Here is a 23,503-nt window from a genome sequence, read left to right on the forward strand (position 1 = left end):
TAACATGTCAACCTTTTAATCGGGTCTTGTTATTTAAACACCTTCAACTCTGCTTCAACTGAAATCTGCTGTAGGTAAGTTAAAAAAATCGCTTAAACGCGAGGAAGAACACAACACTAAAAATTTTATAAAGAAACTGTGTCCAAATTCTAGCAACTCACTTTGGAAAACCCAAAAGTGAAAGTAAAATAATTTCAAAAGTCTTTTAAGCCACCAGTAGATACCAACATGCCTCTAAGACAGTTGAATGGTAATTCGGCACATAGTGATGAAGAAAAGGCAAATTGCTTTGCAAATCACCCAGAAGATGTATTTCAACCTAATTGCCCAAATAAGAACTTTATGCCCCTATTGCGGTTTTCAACCCGACTTGGTCGAATTGAAGTTAAGGCAACTCAACTTCAGATCAACCAAACTCTTTTTCGGTATTGCGAACTTCAACTAAGTTCAGTCGAAGTATGATTGGCGTTGCCAACCTAAGAAAGGGAAATTTGACAGATAGTGAAACAGCTAAAATTTTGTAAACGACATATTTAAACAATTGAATTCAGTTGTCGCTCGCGAAAAAGTGAATAAACATATATAATAAACAATAAATAAAAAATGGATATATTCGTGATCACTCAAATCCATTGGAGCTTCCAAATGCAAAGTAAGCCATAGTTTTTTCACAATTGAATTGCTTTTTTTTAATATTTGTTGCAGATTCATAAGTTATTTTCGATTAAATAAAGAAGCATTTTGTTTTTTACTGAATGAGATGAAGGAACATTTCCACAAACGTGTGCGAGGAACGGCCATACCTCCTATATTAAAATTATGCGCAACTCTGCGTTTCCTTGCTGACGGTGGTTATCAAAAATGCAGTGGAAATGATTTTAACATTGGGTTGGCGCAACCTACGATATCTTTAGTAATTAAAGAGGTTCTAAATATAATTGAACAACGTATTTGTGCCCAATGGGTTAAAATTCAAATGACTGAGGAGGAGCAAAACGCTTCAAAAGTTTTATTTTATTCAAAAAGTGCTTTCCGGGAGTAGTTGGTTGCATCGACGGAACTCATGTTCGCATAATTTCACCAAGAAAAGAAGTGCAACATCTTTATCTTAACAGAAAGGGCTACTACAGTTTAAACGTGATGATTGTATGTATAAAATCTGAATTATATTAGAAACAAAATGGTATAATTTCTTAAAATTTTTAGCTTTGTGATTATAAAATGTCTATTCGGTATGTGGATGCTAGGCATGCAGGCGCAAATCATGACTCTTTTGTTTTCAATGTTAGCGATTTGAAAGTGCATTTACAGAACAACATACAGAATAACACTTGGATCTTGGGTAAGACTTTATCGTATTTATTGCTAAATAATTAGAGTAATGTAATTTCTTAGGCGACGCTGGCTATCCTCTGCACAAATTTTTAATGACGCCTTATCGCTTGGCGGAAGCTTCTTCACCCCAAGCACGCTACAATACAGTACACTCAAAGGCCCGGAATATTGTAGAGCGGACAATTGGTGTACTCAAGAGTAGATTTCGATATCTTTTATCTGTACGAGGTTTACATTACATTCCCGAAAAGGCTAGACAAATTGTTAATGCTTGTTGCGCATTGCACAATATTTGCCAACACTTTCAAGTGGAATCTCCGGAAGAAATACCATCTACTTCACATACTACAATGACCAATGATATTTTGGACATAGAAAGAGAAGAAGAAGATACGGCTCGAATAATTTGCAATAATATTATGACTTCCCTCTAAACAATTAAAATATTAAATTTTATTTATTATTTCTAATGTGCTATTTATTCAGGCATATATTTAAATTTTATTTAAATAAATTCATTAAATAACAATATCACTTCATTTTTTAAGGTAAACTTAAACTATGGTACAAAAATATAAAATATCACTTTATTCCAGAATTATTAAAAATAAAAAAAAAAAAATATTACTTTGTGTCTTAAATAACCAAAAAAAATTAAAATCTTTGCGAAGATTTTAATTTAGCAATTTTGAGGCGCTGCACCTCAATTTGAATTTATTGTTTCCAAATTGTGGCTTTCCTCTTCCTACTTCTGGAAACTTCTCCATTAACTCCACCAATTTTTCGAATTGCTTTTTTGTTGCAACCTTATTTTTCCTAAAAATTTATAAAAAATATTAATTAAAATTAATTTAACATTAATTAAAATAGTTATTTTACCCGTCCTCCCTTTTTCTTTAATATTTTTTTGTATTTTACTGCACGAATGTTGAACTTCGACTGAAATGCAGTTGGGTTGAAAACCGCAATAGGGGCATTAAGCTGCCAATTTTGCCCAATACCGCTAACGAGGCGTTTGTGTCTATTAGACTTCTACTTCTGAAGTTACTAGAATCATAAAAGAGCTAAATCCGAAAAAGGCATCAGAACACGATAATATTATTCCAAAAATGCTAATTCAGTTACCAAATATTGTTATAACGGTGCTCTCCTTGTTCTTTAATGCAATTCTTGGTTTCGGATACTATTCAGTTTCATAGAAAAAGTCGCAGATCATCATGATAGATAAACCTGGGAAAGATTTAACACAGCCGTCTTCCTATAGACCAATAAGTATCTTATCCTGCATTTCTAAAATATTTGAAAAAGTGTAACTATCTAAGATGACTTCTTTCCTCCACGAAAATAACATAGTAGCATGCACCAATTCGACTTTCGTGCTAGATATTGCACTGTAGAGCAAGTAAAAAGAACTACTAATGAAATCAGGGAAGCATTCGAGCACAGACTAGTACTGTTCAGCTATTTTTCTAGATGTAGCTCAGGCGTTCGATAAGGTCTGGCATGAATGCCTTTTATGGAAAATCAAAAACGTTGTACTTTACGAATTTCATAAAACTTTAGATTCATATTTAAGAAACAGGAAATAACAGTTAAAGTAGCAGACTTCATATCAGAAGAACGAGCAATAAGGGCTGGTGTAGCTCAGGGTAGCATGCTAGGCCCAACTCTACATAATATATACAGCAGACATTCCAACAGCTATTAACGTATTGACATCCACTTTCGCGATAACACAGCTTTAGTAAGCCGTAGCAAATGATTAGAGCAGCACTTAACTTTTGTCGAAGAATGGCTACCCAACTGGCGTATCAATATTAATGAGGAAAATGCAAGCATGTTACATTCTCGCTAAGACCAGAAAGGCGCCGGGCAGTTAAAATAAACAATAGGGGTATTCGCTTGCTCTTGCAAAACCCTTGCACGGTGCAAGAATTGCATATATTTCCTCTTGGTACACCGGCACAACAAGAAACACACGCAGAAAATTATTTGCAATGGCTGTAAAATATGTCAGACCAAAACCCATGTATATTTGTGTGCAATATCACGCAAAAATATAATTGCAACCCTGTTTTAGCTGTCATTTTACATAAAGACATATTACGTCGTTAAATTGTTGAGGAAGGTAAGTTTTAAATAGATATTATAATTTCTATTTAAATTATTAAGATTTGGTACAGTTTTTTTGTTAAAAATGTATGCAGAAGGTGCGCCAATTCACAAAGCCATGCATAATAGTCATACACAATAAATTGACCGAATCAGCCGTTCATATATGACTAGATTCTGCAATGGGTGCTCTCGTGCTCTTGTATATTTGGGTATAGTATTTTTGCAATCTGCAATCTTGCAAGAGCAAGCGAATAGCCCTAATGTCTTAGTACACCAAGCGAATGAAGGAACTTATCTTGGGATTCACTTGGATCAAAGGCTCACGTGACGAAAACATATAGCGAGTAAAATAGCTTGCATGAAGTTAAGAGCATCAAATTTAAATTGGCTTTTAAGCAATAATTCTAAACTTAGCCTAAACAACAAAGTTTTGTTATATAATGCAATCATAAAACCGATTTGGATGTATGAAATTCAACTGTGGGGTACGACCTGTGCAACCAATATTGATATAATACAGAGGTTCCAATCCAAAATTCTTAAAACAATCACGGGTTCACCATAGTACATGCGTAATGAAAACATTCATAAAGATCTTGATATTCCTATGGTAAAGAAGGATATAGAGGAAAGCAGAATGAGATACATTCCTAAACTTCGCGAACATCCACATGTCAACCAAGATGCTAACAAACTTTTTGTTGCCAAAAATGGAAGAACTGAACTTGGTTGACATGTGGTTTCAACAAGATGGCGCTACATGCCACACAGCTCGCGATTCTATGGCCATTTTGAGGGAAAACTTCGGAGAACAATTCATCTCAAGAAATGGACCCGTAAGTTGGCCACCAAGATCATGCGATTTAACGCCTTTAGACTATTTTTTGTGGGGCTACGTCAAGTCTAAAGTCTACAGAAATAAGCCAGCAACTATTCCAGCTTTGGAAGACAACATTTCCGAAGAAATTCGGGCTATTCCGGCCGAAATGCTCGAAAAAGTTGCCCAAAATTGGACTTTCCGAATGGACCACCTAAGACGCAGCCGCGGTCAACATTTAAATGAAATTATCTTCAAAAAGTAAATGTCATGAACCAATCTAACGTTTCAAATAAAGAACCGATGAGATTTTGCAAATTTTATGCGTTTTTTTTTAAAAAAAGTTATCAAGCTCTTAAAAAATCACCCGATATCTGTCAGCGTTTTCCATTTATTTTTGATAATACGTTGTTTTGTATATTAGGTGACAATATATATAATATTATTATTTAATATTACTATATAATATTATTATATAATATTACTATATAATATTACTTATTTGTTTATTAAATTAAATATAGAACATATCCATATGAATGGATATAGGAATTTTTGGGAAAAAAAGGAATTTCAGCGAATTTCCTTATTATCACATGGCAGCGCTCCATTTCATCGAAATTTTTAGCACACACATGATGTTCACTACGAGTGCAAAATGTAATTTTTAAAATGAAGATTTCTTCTGTAAAAAAAACTGTTAAAAGTGTAAAATGTGGATTTATTGAAAAGTTTATAGTTTAATTTAATTAATTCGAAGTGAAAAGTGTGAGTAAAGTGTGTTTAATGTGGTAAAATAGCTTGTTGAAATGTTCGAATTTTGGGATTTTTTGAACTTTAAGGCCGAATATCTCGTAAACTAACTTCCTCTTTCCAACGGTACCTTCAAATCGCGGCGCCAAAGAAATCGGAGTTGTGCCATGATTGGTAAGTTCTATATAACCTTTCAAAATTAACTATATTTCATAATAATGATTTTAACTAATTGTGTGATGAATTTAATGATTACTTTGATTTTCCTTCAAGAAACAATTGTTGATTTAATTTTTCTTCGCAAAACCAGGATTGCCATATACGCATTTTATTAAAAAAATGTATTAAAAATTAGTACTGGATTTCTTTAGAGCTACATACTAGCACAAGAAACTTTACCGCAGGAAATTTTCTTGACCATTTTTAAACGTATTTTAATATGAAGTGTTTACATATCTTAAAAGCTGGAAACTACCCTTTACATGTAAAATGTAATTTTATTCGCTTTTTTTTTAATGTCCAATTATTAAAATTGGAATATTTTGATTGGCTAAAAAGATTTACTAGAAAGTAAAAAAAAAAATAAATTGTAGAGACGCTAAAGCCAAAAATTCCAAACTTTTTTGTGATGGATCTAACTTTCCTGAACTTTAGGAAATTCTCTATAGACTTTTGTTCGTAACTTCAGATAGTTCTTACTTTTGTTGCCTTAACATTCATATTTCATAACTCACATTTCAGCGAATGCAACGTCTGTTACCAGCGCTAGGTATAAGCTGATACTCTCGCTAGTATAGATACACAATAGGAGTGTTAAATTTCCAATAGCGTAGTTTTCTTTTGTTTCAAAATTAATGCATTATGTTTTTTAGGAACCCTAATTCTAAAAAAACGTAATAAATTTAATTCTTCTTTTACAATTTAATTAGTTAGCCTTTAAAAACACAAAAAATTTTCTTCAGCAGCCCGAAGTTAAGGTCCGTATCCAGCTCTTAAGTAATTGCTCAAGAAAAAAAATAAATTATTTCTTCAAGTAACTTTACGCATTGTGAATGAGCCACATTAGAAGAGCAAGAGAGAATAAACAAGCTTTATGTGTAAAATGTATGTATGCATGTGTATAGTAACATAAATATTTTCATCGCGATTTAAGGAATGTGGATGAAGATTGGTAGGTTTTATACAAAATTTCAAAATGAACTATACTTCATAATAATGGTTTTAACTAATTTAGGATGAATTTAACGATTACTTTGAATTTCCTTCAAGAAATAATTGTTGATTTACTGTTTCTTCGCAAAACCAGGTTTGCCATATTCGCATTTTATTGAAAAAATGTATTAAAAATTAGTACTAGATTTCTTTAGAGCTGCATACTAGCACAAGAAAATTTATCGCAGGAAATTTTCTTGACCATTTCATTTTTTATACGAAATTTTTAAATTTCTTGAGAGCTGGATACTAAGCTTTAAGCGTTATTTCTTCACAGTTTTTTAAGCATTAATTTTTAGGGCATAATTCTTTTATTGGGAGTAATTAATCATACGTCCAACGCATTGGATTCCACCTTGAACTTGATATGTGCGTTATTTTTCCAAAATTGTATATAAAATTTAGAAAATTAAATAAAGGTTCATTTTTGAAACGTTCTCCAAATAAGGTTCATTCAGTCAACATGTATAACATGCTGGCATACCCTTGATTATATAAAACTCTATTTCCGTTCGTTTGCAATTTTCATAGACTTTGGATGATGTCATGCGCGGCCTTGAGCTTCTTCAGGTTTCATCTTCGTCCCATTGTTTGTTTTTATATCGTAACCAGAAATGTGGTTTGCACATGTATACAAAAAAAGCCATCCAAATATTCATACATACAAACACATACATATGTACCTATGTACATATGTATATACACATTCATACAAAAATCCAGTTTTTATCAATAACATTAACAACATGTAACATTTGCATAATTTTTAATACAAGCTTTTTGCCAATTTCAAAATAGTTATGATTTCGATTCATATTTAAAAGTTATGGTCAAGCCCACTTATTATAAGTTTGTTTCTTAACTGCTAACCTAACTTTAAAGCTCAATATACATAACTAAATATTTTTATATTTCAAGCACTTACATGTTTTAAATAACCTAAACATGAACCTTACTTCTTTTTTATATACTTTATAAATAAATATCTTTTGATAATTTATAAAAATAATAAAACTTTAGGGGAATTCTATACAAAATATAGGGGTATTCTCTTGCTCTTGCAAAATTGCAGAATGCAAAAATACTATACCGAAATATACAAGAGCACGAGAGCACCCATTGCAGAATCTAGTGATATATGAATGGCTAATTCGGTCAATTTGTTGTGAACGACTATTAAGCATGGCTATTGTGAATTGGGGTCATGTGTAGAAGTTCACGCAAGTGAGGAAAGTTCTCTGATCGCCATTCACTTGGGAGTGGCCAGAAACGATTCTTTTACATATGACTCAAGCAGCTCACGACTTCCGGTCTTTGACCTAGTATCCTCTGGGTAGCCTAAGAACATCCGTTCGAAGGTGAGCTAAAGTGAGAAGGCGAAACATCCCCTGCATAGGGTTGTGCGCTGGGTTTGGGACCCGCCACGTAAAAAGCCTATCCCAATGAAAAGCGACAAACAGCCTCGGATGAGAAACCCCTCTTTTGATGACGACCATGGCAAACGAAATAAGGACAACGATATCAGGGCATGCACCTGGAATGTCCGGTCCCTTAATTGGGAAGGTGCCGCTGCCCAGCTGGTTGATGTCCTCGTGAAAATAAAGGCTGACATCACCGCCGTCCAAGAAATGCGATGGACGGGACAAGGACAGAGACGAGTAGGTCCTTGTGACATTTACTACAGTGGCCATATAAAGGAGCGCAAGTTTGGTGTGGGATTCGTGGTGGGAGAGAGACTCCGTCGCCGAGTACTATCATTCACTCCGGTGAATGAACGTCTAGCCACAATCCGCATCAAAGCGAGGTTCTTCAACATATCGCTGATCTGCGCCCACGCTCCGACGGATGAGAAGGACGATGTGACCAAAGATGCCTTTTATGAGTGCTTGGAACGCACTTATGAGAGATGCCCCCGCCACGATGTCAAAATCGTGCTTGGCGACTTTAACGCCAGGGTGGGCAAAGAAGGTATCTTTGGCACTACGGTCGGTAAATTCAGCCTCCACGAGGAAACATCCCCAAATGGGTTGAGGCTGATCGACTTCGCCGGGGCCCGAAATATGGTTATCTGTAGCACTAGATTCTAGCACAACTACCAACCAGATCGATCATGTTGTGATAGACGGAAGACACGTCTCCAGTGTTTTAGATGTGCGTGCGCTCCGAGGTCCTAACATCGACTCGGACCACTATCTTGTTGCAGCCAAGATTCGCACCCGCCTCTGTGCAGCAAAAAACGCACGCCAACAAACACAAGGAAGGTTCGACGTCGAAAAGCTGCAATCACAACAGACTGCCAAACGTTTTTCTACTCGGCTTGCACTCCTGCTCTCTGAGAGCACTCATCAACAACACGGTATAAGGGAACTGCGGGACGGCATTTCAAACTCCTTACGTACAGCTGCATCCGAAACCCTTGGTTTTCGGAAAGAGCAAAAGAACAACTGGTACGACGAGGAGTGCCGTGCCGCAGCGGAGAGAAAACAGGCTGCCTACCTCGCAACGTTACGATCGACCACTACACGTGCGGGATGGGATAGATACCGAGAATTGAAGAGGGAAGCGAGACGCATCTGCAGACAGAAAAAGAAAGAGGCCGAAATGCGTGAGTATGAAGAGCTTGATAAGCTGGCCGACAGGGGTAATGCTCGAAAATTCTACGAAAAAATGCGGCGGCTTACAGAAGGTTTCAAGACCGGAGGATACTCTTGTAGAACCCCCAAAGGTGATCTAGTGACCGAAGCCCAGAGCATACTTAAATTATGGAGGGAACACTTCTCCAGCCTGCTGAATGGGAGCAGACGTCCCATTGCCCGACCATGAAGAAGTTCGAATAGCAATTACCCGCCTGAAGAACAACAAAGCGGCGGGGGCCGATGGATTACCGGCCGAGCTATTCAAACACGGCGGCGAAGAACTGATAAGGAGCATGCATCAGCTTCTTTGTAAAATATGGTCGGACGAAAGCATGCCCAACGATTGGAATTTAAGTGTGCTATGCCCAATCCATAAAAAGGAGACCCCACAATCTGCGCCAACTACCGTGGTATTAGCCTCCTCAACATCGCATATAAGGTTCTATCGAGCGTATTGTGTGAAAGATTAAAGCCCACCGTCAACAAACTGATTGGACCTTATCAGTGTGGCTTTAGACCTGGAAAATCAACAACCGACCAGATATTCACCATGCGCCAAATCTTGGAAAAGACCCGTGAAAGGAGAATCGACACACACCACCTCTTCGTCGATTTCAAAGCTGCTTTCGACAACACGAAAAGGAACTGCCTCTATGCCGCGATGTCTGAATTTGGTATCCCCGCAAAACTAATACGGCTGTGTAAACTGACGTTGAGCAACACGAAGAGCTCCGTCAGAATCGGGAAGGACCTCTCCGAGCCGTTCGATACCAAACGAGGTTTCAGACAAGGCGATTCCCTATCGTGTGACTTTTTCAACCTGCTTCTGGAGAAAATAGTTCGAGCTGCAGAACTTAGTAGAGAAGGTACTATCTTTTATAAGAGTGTACAGCTGCTGGCGTATGCTGATGATATTGATATCATCGGCCTTAACACCCGCGCCGTTAGTTCTGCTTTCTCCAGACTAGACAAGGAAGCAAAACAAATGGGTCTGGCAGTGAACGAGGGCAAGACGAAATATCTCCTGTCATCAAACAAACAGTCGTCGCACTCGCGACTTGGCACTAACGTCACTGTTGACAGTCATAACTTTGAAGTTGTAGATAATTTCGTCTATTTAGGAACCAGTATTAACACCACCAACAATGTCAGCCTGGAAATCCAACGCAGGATTGCTCTTGCCAACAGGTGCTACTTCGGACTGAGTAGGCAATTGAAAAGTAAAGTCCTCTCTCGACGAACAAAAGCCAAACTCTATAAGTTAAGGCTTGGACGATGTCAACAACTGATGAGTCGACGTTGCGAGTTTTCGAGAGAAAAGTTCTGCGAAAGATTTATAGTCCTTTGCGCGTTGGCCACGGCGAATATCGCATTCGATGGAACGATGAGCTGTACGAGATATACGACGACATTGACATAGTTCAGCGAATTAAAAGACAGCGGCTACGCTGGCTAGGTCATGTTGTCCGAATGGACGAAAACACTCCAGCTCTGAAAGTATTCGGCGCTGTACCCGCCGGGGGAAGCAGAGGAAGAGGAAGACCTCCACTCCGTTGGAAGGACCAAGTGGAGAAGGATCTGGCTACGCTTGGAATATCCAATTGGCGCCACGTAGCGAAAAGGAGAAACGACTGGAGCGCTGTTGTTAACTCGGCTATAATCGCGTAAGCGGTGTCTACGCCAATTAAGAAGAAGTATTGTGAATTGGCGCATCTTCTGCATACATTTTTAAGAAAAAAAACTGTAACAAATCTTTAAAATTTAAATAGAAATAATAAAATCCATTTAAAACTTATCTTCCTCAACAATTTAACGACGTAATATGTCTTTATGTAAAATGGCAACTACAACAGGGTTGCAATTATATTTTTGCGTGACATTGCACGCAAATATACATAGGTTTTGGTCTGACATATTTTACAGCCCTTGCAAATATTTTTCTGCGTGTGTTTGTTGTTGTGCCGTTGTAAATCTGCAATTCTTGCACCGTGCACCGGGTCTTGCAAGGGCAAGAGAATACCCCTTATGTGTATTCGTTGACATTTGGTACTGCTAAGTAGAGCAATACTCAGGTGGTTTTTAACAGTTATATTGCATGTAGATGATGTTATCTTCCAGTTTCATATATGTACATATTTTTACAATCAGGGGTGTTGTGGAATCTGATAGTTGTCGGAATCAGAATTGAAACCGATCAAAAAAAGGCAGTAGGTGTCATGAATTCAGACATTATTGGTTTGACATTCGAAACAGAATTTGTATCGGTTTTGGGTGTCACAGAAACCAATTTTATCAGTTTTGCTGTCAGAAACAAAGCAAGAAAATAGTCGCATACAGATTTGAAATGTAAGTTAAGAAATCGAGTTATTTTATTGTTACGAATTGATTTATCTTTATTTCTATAGAAGAAAGCATATGAATAAAGTACGAGATGTTTTAATTATTGAGTTTTTTGGGAGGGAAAGAAATAATTAATTGAAGCGAAATTTTTAGGGTTTATAGTTCTATATTTAAACATCACTCAAAAATTTTTTGGATACGGATTCTGTGATATTCTGCCTTAGGGAAGCATTTGCCCAATACATCTCGCGTGTGCATTTGTCGGATGGCGGAAGGTATACAGGTCGCAATTTCTGTCGGAAACAAAAAATTTAAAGAGATTCATATTTGCCAATAACTTATGTTCAAGTTAAACTAGGAAAATTTCAAAAAACAAAATTCTAAATTTTTTTAAAAAGTGGTTTTTGACCAAAAAAATGTTACTTTATGTTGCTTAAACATATGTTCAAACTTTATTTTGTTAATTTTTTTAGTTTAAATAGAAGATAATTTAATGCCAAAGATAATAAGCTTTGCCCCAATTCCATACGTTTAGTTTTTTTCAATCCTGCCCGCCAATTAAGAAAAATCGTAAAAATGAAAAACAGAGTCAAAGTTTTCGCTTTCTGCCCAAGCGCTCATATATCGCTCGGTCACTATTTCCCTTCTAGCTTCAACAATATTTCGAATTCCCATCTATATTATCTCTTAAAATCTTTCTTTAATTCGGAACTTTGACAGCTAATCGACTAATTGACAGCTAATCGAGTTCAGTAGGTTTTGACGTTTATCAATTGGAAACGAGCGATGGCCAGCTTGAAATTTTACCAAAAAAATGTGTAAACGGAGGGATTTGTTGCATCGTTCAAGACCACTTATAAAAAATGTAAAACAATGAAAATTAAATAAATTTATGAAATTTAAAGATATTTGATGAAACGTTTTGTAATTTGAAGCATCATAGTTTTATTTTCAATGGAAAATGATTAAAAACATTTAATGATTGAGAACTAACAAGCTTAAATCCTACTATTGTGTATTGAAAGGACAAAAGTCAGTTGTTATAATATTCTTTAAAAAGATTTAAATAGTTTCTCCATATAATAAATAACCAATATTTAGTAATTTTTATTCGTACTAAATGTTGGGTATTGGGTTGATAAATGCCCAAAAATTGTTATTTTGTTCAACCTGACCATAATGGAAAATGTTATAAAAAACGCTAATTTTGAGGCGCTCTCACACTGAAATAAGTTTAACATCCCTTAATTCCTGGTATTCATTTGCAAGTTTTGTCACATTAGTAAACAGTTGGTTTGAATATTGGTTTTGCTTATGTTCGAAAAGACGACAATCCAATCAGATTCTGTGACACCATTGATAATCAGAATTGGTTTGCAATTCTGACAGCTAAGCAATTCTGTCTTGGATTCCACAACACCCCTGAATGTAGCACCTCTAAAGGGATTTGCTTAAGTGGTTTAGGAGATGTGCACATTAAACCATTTAGAAGGCGAGGCCCTGCAAAATTTTTATTCCACATGTGCCCCTTGCGACCCTCTGTGCCAAATTACAGTTCCTTATCTTAATTTAGTTTAAGTTATGGTCCTTTATACGTTTTCCATAAATGGAATTTTGCGGGCGTGGCAGTGGTCTGATTATGCCCATCTCCGCCTTTTTCCCCAAGGAACAGTGTATCAACTTTCATCAAGATATCTTAATTTTTACTCAAGTTACAACTACACTGGCGGACGGACGACCGACAGACAGACAGCAAGCGAGTTTCAACTCGTCTCGCCATCCTGATCATTTACATATATATATACAACCAGATATCTATCTCGATTAGTTTTTGGTGATACATACAACAGTTAGGTGAACAAAACTATTATACTCGGTAGCAACATGTTGGAAGAGTATAAAAATAGTTTAACTATTTATAAATAATTCGACTGTAATTTGAGAGTTAGTTTAAGAATATTTCAAATATGTATATTCATGCTTTTTTTTAACGGTAGAAGTCGTGGTGAGTTGTCTTTTACATTGAAACAGCAATAATGCTCAAATGAGAACAACAACACTACAGAAGGGCGACACGCCGACCCGAAACTCATCTCTTTGCTTGTTGTGAGAGCTCATAATCTCGTTTTAAGTTGACAGCATGAGTTCATGATCATTGAGCATTCATGAGTAAATTTCTTACAAAACTTTAAGCTTTTTATTTTATTAAAATTTTTCTATGAGTTATAAAATTCATAAGAACAAAAACTCCCTAAAATAATCAAACTTTAACCGTTTACAATTTAAAAAGTTAGGATAAGGAATTTGTTGTGATTGAGCCTTTTGAAGAGCATTACATTCCTATAAAGCCTATGAAACGATATACTTTTTGAAGTAGTTATAAGCTAGATTTTAATTATAATATCTGATAACGTGAATAATTTAAAAACTGTAGAATTCTCCGAAAATGATATTTATTTTTGACTTTCGGTTAAATTATTTTTGTTTATTAAATTTAAATTTTGTAAGAGAAACAAATGGGTCTGGTGAACGAGGGCAAGACGAAATATCTCCTGTCATCAAACAAACAGCCGTCGCACTCGTAACTATTCACCTACGCCACTGTTGACAGTCATAACTTCGAAGTTGTAGATAATTTCGTCTATCTTGGAACTAGCAACAACAACAACGTCAGCCTCGAAATCCAACGAGGATATCTCTTGTCAACAGGTGCTACTTCGGACTAAGTAGAAGTAAAGTCCTCTCTCGACGAACAAAAACAAAACTCTATAAGTCACTCATTATTCCAGTTCTGCTATATGGTGCAGAGGCATGGACGATGACAACGAGAGAAAAGTTCTGCGAAAGATTTATGGTCCTTTGAGCGTTGGACACGGCGAATATCGCATTCGATGGAACGATGAGCTGCTTGAGATATACGACGACTTTGACATAAGTAGTTCAGCGAATTAAAAGACAGTGGCTACGTCCGAATGGACGAAAACATTACAGCTCTGAAAGTATTCGACGCTGTACTCGCCGGGGGAAACAGAGGAAGGGGAACACATCCACTCCGTTGAAAGGACCAGGTGAAGAGGGACCTGGCTTCGCTTGGAATCTCCAAATGGCGCCACTTTGCGAAAAGAAGAAAAGTAATCGGTTTCTACACCAATAAAGAAGAAGAAGAAGTGTAAGTATTAAAATGTTTGCTTTTATTGAGGTTTTAAGGATTTTTTTAAATCGATTGTGATTAGAATAAATATGTATTTATATAATTGACCGTTTAGCTTCTAAAATTAATGTTTCCTATCTATTAGAGCGGACATTGTATCGGGAGTGGATTGAAATAAACATGCTTTGGAGTGGTAATAACAAAGTATAATTTTTAGGAACACTTAGTATACTTTGAGCTGTTTATTGTATTACATGCACGCACTCACAAACCACACAAAGAATATAAGCTATTTATAATAGAAAGCGTTACCACAGCATCATAGGCCACAGAGTAATTGTTGTCTCTTTGTAAAATTATTTACGAAATGTTCGTTATCTCCCATAAAATAGAATGGAACTGTCTCCTGTTCAATATATCTGTATTTATTCCTAATTAGTAACAAAGTAACTTATACAAAACTTATCAGCAGGCTGATATTCATATTCACTTTGACAGCTAGGAACGCCGTTGTGACGCTCAATGCAAATAAGTATAGCTAAAAACGATCATCACTTATCGGCAAAGCGCCTTCAGCCTGGCATAAATTTCTGCTAAAATGAAAGTCACGGGTGGAGCACTGACTACTTCTCAGCCTGATGAGATAGGCGCACACTTTACCATACATTCTTTGGAGCATGTTCATATGGATTACCTATTTCAAGCTTTTATTCAAATATGCCCAAAGAGCACACACAAAACCGTTAAAGTGGGTTGAATAAACAATTCATCGAAATCCTCAATTGGAAATAATATATATGTACATAGTAATAAATACTAAAAAGTAGTATAACAAACTGCAAGGGCACCTTTTACCATATCTACATACATAAGTACATGTATTTGTAGTGTTCGCAAACATACATACATACATATGTGCATATACAAGTATATTAAATTTCTACGCATGCACCTACGTAATAGCTCTTGAACATTTATTAATAAATAATAAGGATAAATATTAAGAACAGATTTTATGTTTTATTTTGTGGCAAAAGGATTTACAGATCTAGTTCTAGAATGAAAGCCACCGGTGGTAGGAATAAAGGGATGTTGAACTTATTCCAGTGTGAGAGCGCCTCAAAATTAGCGTTTTTTATAACATTTTCCATTATGGCCAGATTGAACAAAATAACAATTTTTGGGCATTTATCAACCCAATACCCAATATTTAGTACGAATAAAAATTATTAAATATTGGTTATTTATTATATGGAGAAACTATATAAATATTTTTAAAGAATATTATAACAACTGACTTTTGTCCTGTCAATACCCAATAATAGGATTTAAGCTTGTCAGCTCTGAATCATTAAATGTTTTTAATCATTTTACATTGAAAATAAAACTATGATGCTTCAATTTATTTTTTATTATTATTATTATTTTTACATTTTTTATAAGTGGTCTTGAACGATGCAACAAATCCCTCCGTTCACACATTTTTTTGGTAAGATTTCAATCTGGCCATCGCTCGTTTCCAATTGATAAACGTCAAAACCTACTGAACTCGATTAGCTGTCAAAGTTCAGTAGGTTTTGACGTTTAGCAATTGTTCTCTCACTTCCAGTGAGAGAGGAGTTGGGCATCCCATTATTCCTGTTGTGCACATTGTCAGCTAGCTCAAGACGAGTATTGCCGCTTTGCTCTCGGATTGAATACACACCCGTCTCAATGAAGCTTCAAGTGCTGAACACATTGAGCGCGACAGACTGCAAGCGACATTTGTCAAATATATTTATTTTATATTTGCCAACGGCGGTAGAGTTGACAGTAGAGAGATGAGGTAGAGTGGTGTTGCCACTAGTATGTAAAATGTAAAATTATTCAAAGCTCTAACAAACCTGTCGTTATTTTACAAATAAAAGCATAACATAGCTCTATTATATCATTTGTAATAACAATTGATAATTTAAAACAAATCAATTTACCCATTTTCTTATTTTTTGCATAAAAAATTTCACTTTGAACAAAATACTAAAATTTCATTGAAAAGAAAAGTATTAGTATGGCTACAACGAAATTGTGTACATGCAAAATGGACAGCTGTGTTGTCTAGTGTCAGTGGCGAACGCAGGAAAAAAATTGGGGGGGGGGGGGGGGGGGGGGGGGTGGTTTTAGGTAAAAAGACAATGTTTCATTATTTTATTCACAAATCGAAGTCTAATCTTCTTTTATTTTGGGCCATAACATTTAAAATTTACGAATTTACTAATTTCTAGTGATCCGCTTACCACAAAAATTCTTCTTACATCTCTTCTTTTATTTTGGGCCATAACATTTAAAATTTACGAATTTACTAATTTCTAGTGATCCGCTTACCACAAAAATTCTTTTTACATCTCTGGTGAGGCCTATATTAGAGTATGCTTCTGTGGTTTGGAACCCTAGTTACCAAGTCCATTCGGATAAGTTAGAGTCCGTTCAAAAACAATTTTTACTTTTTGCCTTAAATCATTTGCATTGGGATTCCAGTTTAAATCTTCCCCCTTACACTAACCGTTTAAAACTTTTAAATCTCCCGACACTCGCTAGACGTAGGGAGATGCTTGGTATAATATTTCTTGTAAAACTCATGAATGGGTCAGTGTGTAGCCCATCTCTGTTATCTGATATTAATTTTAACGTTCCCGCTCGCTCTACAGCAGTTTAGACCCTTACTTTTAAAATTTTCTATAACAAATTTTGAGTTAAACGAACAATTCCGCCTTATATGTCATGATTTCAATTCTCATTCCAGCACATTTGATCTAACAGACTCACTCTTTACCATTAAAAAAATTATTTTATCTACTCTTAACAAGTAACATTTAAAAAATTATAAACTTCAATTTAATTCTTAATTTTGGCTGTTGAAATTTTTATTTCTGCAGCTGAGCAGCTTAAGATCGCAACGCTTATAACTCTCTTGCCTTTTATGACTCGGCTAATTCCGAAAATACGACACACATTTTATAGTTTAGAGAGTGGTCTGGTAACAATTCTAGATTTCATTTAAATTGGTTCTGATAGCTTTCGATAATAACGATGATTTGTTGTCGAACTTTTTAAAAATATATGTCCACTTGTGCACACATGTCTGAAACAAAGAGTAGACTTGCGGTAGTGAAATGCGCAACTTTTGCAAATTGATTTTATTACAGTAGTTTGCAAGCAATTTGTAACACACAAATGTAAAATATGTCTATACGAGATAAAAAAATACCACAGCAACAGTTCTTGTTGTGACAATCTTGCCGAGCCGGAATATGTTAGAAGCCAACTGACCCAAATTAATTCTTCCAACACGTCTTTCGCAATTTACAATGCACCGCAAACAAGTTCCTTTCAACCGATGATAGCGGGTCAATCATTTCCACCGCAGATACTAAGCAAGCCAATTATTGCTATATACATATATGTATGTATGTACAACAGATTAAATAAATCTTTCAGTTATTTATGGTAAAAGCAGCCTAATTTTAAAAAATATATTTATTATTGTAATATCATCCATCGAAATCACTAGAGAGCATTTTTATTAAAATTTGGCTTTTACATTAGTAAAAAAAGATATGACTTACTTGCCTAAACACACCAAAAGTGGAAAAAAGACAAATTATTTTTAGATACTCCTTTGATTTAGTTGATCTAAAGGCTAATTTTACTTCCAAAAGTAATTTTGTGTCATATATTTTATACTCTTTTTTTATTCTACATATTTTGGGTAAACCTCAATTATTTCCAAAAATGTGGAAGAAAGCACGAATGAAAAAAAATATTGCTTTGATATAGTAGTAACTGGGTTAAAAGAATTAATTTTTTAAAGATAAAAGCTATTCTATTCTATATGAACCTAGCCAAAAATCCTGTTAAACTAATAGAAACGACAAATAAAATGTTCTAATAAATTGTCGACTATTTGTTGTTGTACAAAAATCGCATCGAAAAGCTGGAAAATCACTAGAATCGTAGTAGTAAAGAAAATACTATATATTAAAGGATTTGAAATGAGATAAAAACGATTTTTTGACTAGGTCTGGTTTCGACATTAATTGCGCTTATTTTTACTTCTCCTGTCTTGCTCTACGACTTTTTGAACAAGAGAAATTGGTGTTTGATATAATAATATAGAGCACAGCATGCAAATTCCTACTTTTTACTATCTAAACTAAATAGTTTCTTTAGTTTTAACATTAAATCTGCTATCCATGTTTGCCATTAAAAACCAGTAAACGTGTGCAAGAAGTGACCCTACGTCAAAACGGGCTGTTCGTAATGGTTGACGATTCAATGTCGCGAGAATACGTTTTAATTGAATCAGTAAGTTATTTTGGACCAGATACCCGGTTAAGAAAACTAATACTAGAGGTGCTACATTATGGTGGACAGCTTACGTTCTAAAGCAATTTAAATCTGATTTACATATTTGTTACACACCCACCCCACAATTAAAAAGAGGTATAAACTTAGGGGCTTTAAATTCAGCTGTTCAAATAAAGCAACTATTGCTATTGAAAACCAAACTATTCTAGCAAGGCGCGCACTCTACCACACATTCTTTGACGCGTGCTTATATCGATTACCTACTTCAAGTTTCAACGAGCACACACAAAACCGTTAAAGTGGGTTGAATCAACAATTCATTGAAATCATCTAATTGAAATAAAACCGCCCCATGCCCTTATGTAAGTGTACTAAATGCTAAAAAGTAGTATAACAAACTGCAATTGTACATTATATGATATATATGTACATGTATATGAAGTGTTTGAAAACATACATACTTACATATGTGCATATTCATACATACATACATACTTGTATATATTAGATTTCTACGCCTGCACCTACCTAATAGCACTTGTAATTTGAACATATATAGTAATAGTATTAATAAATATTAAAGACAGCTTTTAGTACAACAACAGTGGAGAAAGTCAATTGGTGGCGCAGATTGTTTTTGGATGGAGCTTAGTATTATGGAATGGGTAAATTTTGACCATTAGGTAGGTTGCCTTTTATATATCGAAATTCGAGAGCAAAAACAAATTTTACTTATCCAAAATCGCTTTATTGTTTTTCAAAATATTCTCAATTAAAATCTAAATACTTTAGCATTTCAGCAAGTTGTCGAAGCACTTTCGCCATTCTGATTGATTGGTATCTTCAAAACATGCCTTTTGAACGCTTCAACCGCTTGTTTAGGTGTCGAAAAACGTTAACCTCTTAGTTTATTTTTTACGAGCGGGAATAAAAAGAAGTCATTCGATTCCATGTCAGGACTTCGCGGTGCTTTACTCATCAAATCGATCTCAAAAATGCAAAAGTTTCAGTCATAGAAGCATCGCTTCTCTCCACCACTCGACACGAGCCTTATTTTGAGCGATCGACAAATTGTGTGCAAATTGAATATATGCTAGTCTCCCTAATGCCCATAGTTGTCTCAATATCACGATAGGTTAAATAACGATCTTCTAATATCAGTTTGCGCACAGCATCTACGAACTTGATTGAATTCACAATACCGTCGATGAACACTGGTCCTTGATGGAGCTTCATCGTCGAAAAATTGAATTAAGTTCATCTATGTACGCTTGATGACTTCATCCTCGAGAAGAATATTTTAAATAACTGTAAATCACACAAACAGCACTGATATGTCAAAACGTTCTGAGTATGCATACCATCAAAAATGTCAAATTCTATTATAGAATTGTGGGTTTCCAGTTGCAACACTTGTGTTGCCAAATCCCGAAATATAAAAGGCAACCTACGTAGTATGTACATTTGTAAAACACATATGTACATATAAACACTTGTATATCGCATATATCTACATGCAATACAACTATGCACATTTGGTTTGTTGCAAGTAATGTTGTTGCTATTCTTTTGATGTTATTGTATTTGTAACCTCAATAAAAATCATTTGAAAAATGTGGTTAAGCTCAGAGCCATGCTTAGATTTCTTCTCTCCTATGATTGTGATCCACTAACAACTCTCGTCACTAATAGATTGCGGTATACAACTGTACATGCTGAGTATTCCAAAACGGAAAAGAAAAAAATATCTAAAAACAGCAATTTAATGAAATGTCAAAATGGTCCGAATGACAATTTGTTTAGTAAAGAGCATTACGAATTCAAACATGTATTCATGGATTTAAGTACTACGTTTGGTTTGCTGTTATATTTATTTTGTTTAAATCTGAGTGAGGTTAAGTGGAGTAAATGAAAATTTAATATTATTATTTTCGGCAGACAAGTCCACAAAAGACAACGTCAAAAGACGCCACTTCATGCTATGCTCCATGACTGGGACTGTGTTCATGAGCTCTTACCCATTTTGTTAAAATTGAGAAACCTATGTAGTATTTATTAGCAATTTAAAAGGCATTTTAAAAATTTTTTTGCTTATGAAACTACCTTTTTCTAATAGGCTTAACTAGATGATCATACTGTCATTTTTGGTATATTAATATATAACAAATCTTCAAATATATTAAACTAACAAAAAACAAAACATATTATAAAAATTACTTTACGGACAAGCCTTTCCTGCAAGTAAGCTAAAAAGCCTTTATTATGTTTAAAATAGTCTTTTTGGCAAGAAAAAATTTTCTAATATCACCTCCCAATAATTTTTTAATTTAGATAGTGAAGTTCCGTTACTTATTTCATTAAATAGCAGACTTGTAAATATATTTGGTAAATGGTTACACCAACGCCTTATTTGTTGGCGAATAATATTATTGAATTTATTCAGCTTGCGGAGTTATAACCCGCGCACACAGAATTATTAATCAGAAAATAGCCATAGTATTTGCATTATACTTAACGGTATAAGAATATTGTTTGTGTACTTGTAAGTATGATTAAAATAACTTTAAAATCTCGCGTGTTGCATTGTCCGTAATGAGCACAGCGTTGTTACTTTAGTTTACACGACAACATATAAATATGAACATATGTGTATGTGTTGCGTTAGCACCAAACCCCAGCGGAATGCTATACATTCCACACTATCACAGCGCACAGATCATATCGTATATGTACATACATACATATATACTGCGTATAAACGTTTCTTCTGCTGCTTCTGGCCAAGCGCTCAATAATACCAGTCTATTGTAGATATGTACTAGTCGAACAACAGCTTTGGCCGGCACGTAATATTGAGAGTCGAATTAACATACAAACGTGAATGTAACCATTATTGGTGCTTAGAACAGGTTTCGGAATAAATGTCTTACATTTAAAAACAAAAAGCGTATTGAAATGTGTTTAATGAAAATTTTTATTCTGTAAATTGGTTGAAAGTTTTATAGATTAATGTAACGATATGTACTGTAGATGAAGCGCTGGAGTAAACCGAGTGTGCGCTCTTCGTAAATATTTATTTTAAATTCCGAAGTACATACTTATGTATGAATTCGTTTATGAGAGCATGAATAACATACATATATTTCCACCCATATGTTTTAATAAACCGATCACAAAAACATGGTAATTAACACTTTGAGAGCTTTTTAGGCCAAATGGATCCAAATAAAATAGATATTATCGTATATTTTAACAACAGAAACACTTTACTCACACGCGAAAGCTATTAAACTTTTTATAATTCATAAACGTATGTACTTATGTATGTGCGTATATACATATGTACAAATAAACGGGTATAAGAAAACTTATACATGAGTATTCACCTCTATATCTTGTATAAAAAAAAAATAACCAGAAAAACGCTTCTCTACTAAAAAGTCCGAATGAATTGCGGTTTAAACCGAAAGCTAGCCACAGGTACGTTGTGGCAAGCCGAAACCTCAAGAGACGACTGGTGCAATACCTAACTTCAACCACTTATTCAACCAACAGAAGACACCGATCTTCGTAACAGAAGAACAGCAGAATAGTCAGAGCAAATATTGAAAAGTATAAATACAGTGGTAATAACTAACATTTGAGTGAAGGAAATTCACATACCCAAAAGGAAAATTTAAGTTTAAGTTAAGTTCGGATTAGTTTTAGTGTGCAATGCAGACAGTTGCAAATATTTTACCACCACCTTAAGAATACCCCTGGATTTGATTCTTGCAAGTTGCAAGAGTATAACATGTTCGTTTTACGTTCCTTACTTGTTTTGAGTTTATTTTACTCCATCACTTTTAATATCTCTAAATTTATACCTTTCAATATCTCTAAATTTATATCTTGGAGTGTAGCGATGATTTCGGCACAAAAACAGTAAATTTTAGTTATGCAATGATGTTTCATGGATCTCAAATAAATTTTATATTCCCCAAATACCGAAAATCGGGTTGAGTTAACACAAGGGACTGATTATTTTTAATGTAAAGCATTACTACTGCGTCAGTTCATAAATGAAAGCATGGATATTAAAAAAAAAACCGGATATAACAGAAAACAATTTTTAAAGTCGCCGGTAACAAAATATTTAACAATACACAAAACACAGATATTACAAATAAATTTAACTGAATATTTACATTTACTGATTAGGTACACCAACTTACACCTGAACATATTTTAGTCTCCAGTGTTAAGTATTTAAGAAAGGGAAGAGAAAATACCATTTCCAAATAACTTTAATCAAAATACATATTTACTTAATTAACAATTGATACACTAAGGAAAACACATACAGTAGTTGTCGAATCTTACGTTGTACACCTAATTCGTAAAATCCTTCATAGAAAAATAATACTACCACTTTTACAAATAAATAACCAAATACATTTTGTTTAAAATATATATGTACATTCATTCATATACAATTTAATTCAACGACAACAAAATTTTAAAACTTTATTTATTAAAAAAAAAGGTTTTAATTTCGTGTCTTTTCCTTAAAGATTTCTTTCAAATACCTTAGTACCTAAAGATTTGACAGTTCCAAATTGTTTGATACACATACTTCTAACAAAAAGATTGCTGCTTCCTGTTTAACCTAATTTTGCGATCGTAATATAAAAATGTCAATAAGATAATTTTAATGGTTCGTTAAACCGAAAACTCGTTATTTCTAAAGTTCGTTGTACTGGACGACCATTGCACGAACTCTCTTTAAATAAACACTACAAAATATTCTCGATATACGAA

The 23,503-nt window shown here is 34.7% G+C and overlaps 2 protein-coding genes and 1 long non-coding RNA gene across 4 annotated transcripts in view; 2 read left to right on the forward strand and 1 right to left on the reverse strand.

Moving 5' to 3' along the window:
• Positions 1-22,526, reverse strand: part of LOC126765202 (leucine-rich repeat and fibronectin type-III domain-containing protein 2) — a 35,464-nt gene extending 12,938 nt beyond the window's left edge. Inside the window, exon 1 of the mRNA XM_050482813.1 lies at positions 22,090-22,526. The gene's annotated coding sequence lies outside the window, so the exon portion shown is untranslated. The remainder of the gene's footprint in view (positions 1-22,089) is intronic.
• On the forward strand, positions 988-1,864 carry LOC126765399 (putative nuclease HARBI1). Its single transcript, XM_050483131.1, has 3 exons — positions 988-1,146; positions 1,207-1,342; positions 1,396-1,864. The coding sequence occupies exons 1-3, from the start codon at positions 1,141-1,143 to the stop codon at positions 1,767-1,769; spliced, it is 516 nt and encodes a 171-aa protein (XP_050339088.1). The 5' UTR covers positions 988-1,140; the 3' UTR covers positions 1,770-1,864.
• On the forward strand, positions 9,249-15,368 carry LOC126765456 (uncharacterized). Of its 2 annotated transcripts, XR_007668419.1 has the most exons (3): positions 9,249-13,940; positions 13,998-14,377; positions 14,505-15,368. It is a non-coding gene; the product is annotated as an uncharacterized LOC126765456 (long non-coding RNA). The 2 variants fall into 2 exon arrangements; XR_007668418.1 differs by having other exon boundaries at positions 13,998-15,368.
• Positions 22,527-23,503: the final 977 nt, after the last annotated feature.

The sequence above is a fragment of the Bactrocera neohumeralis genome, unplaced genomic scaffold (assembly GCF_024586455.1).
Source record: "Bactrocera neohumeralis isolate Rockhampton unplaced genomic scaffold, APGP_CSIRO_Bneo_wtdbg2-racon-allhic-juicebox.fasta_v2 cluster10, whole genome shotgun sequence".
NCBI lineage: Eukaryota > Metazoa > Arthropoda > Insecta > Diptera > Tephritidae > Bactrocera > Bactrocera neohumeralis.

Coding starts and splice junctions, on each gene's coding strand:
- LOC126765399 (XM_050483131.1), top strand. Junction 1,343..1,395: donor GAATAACACTTGGATCTTGG/GTAAGACTTTAT, acceptor GTAATTTCTTAG/GCGACGCTGGCTATCCTCTG.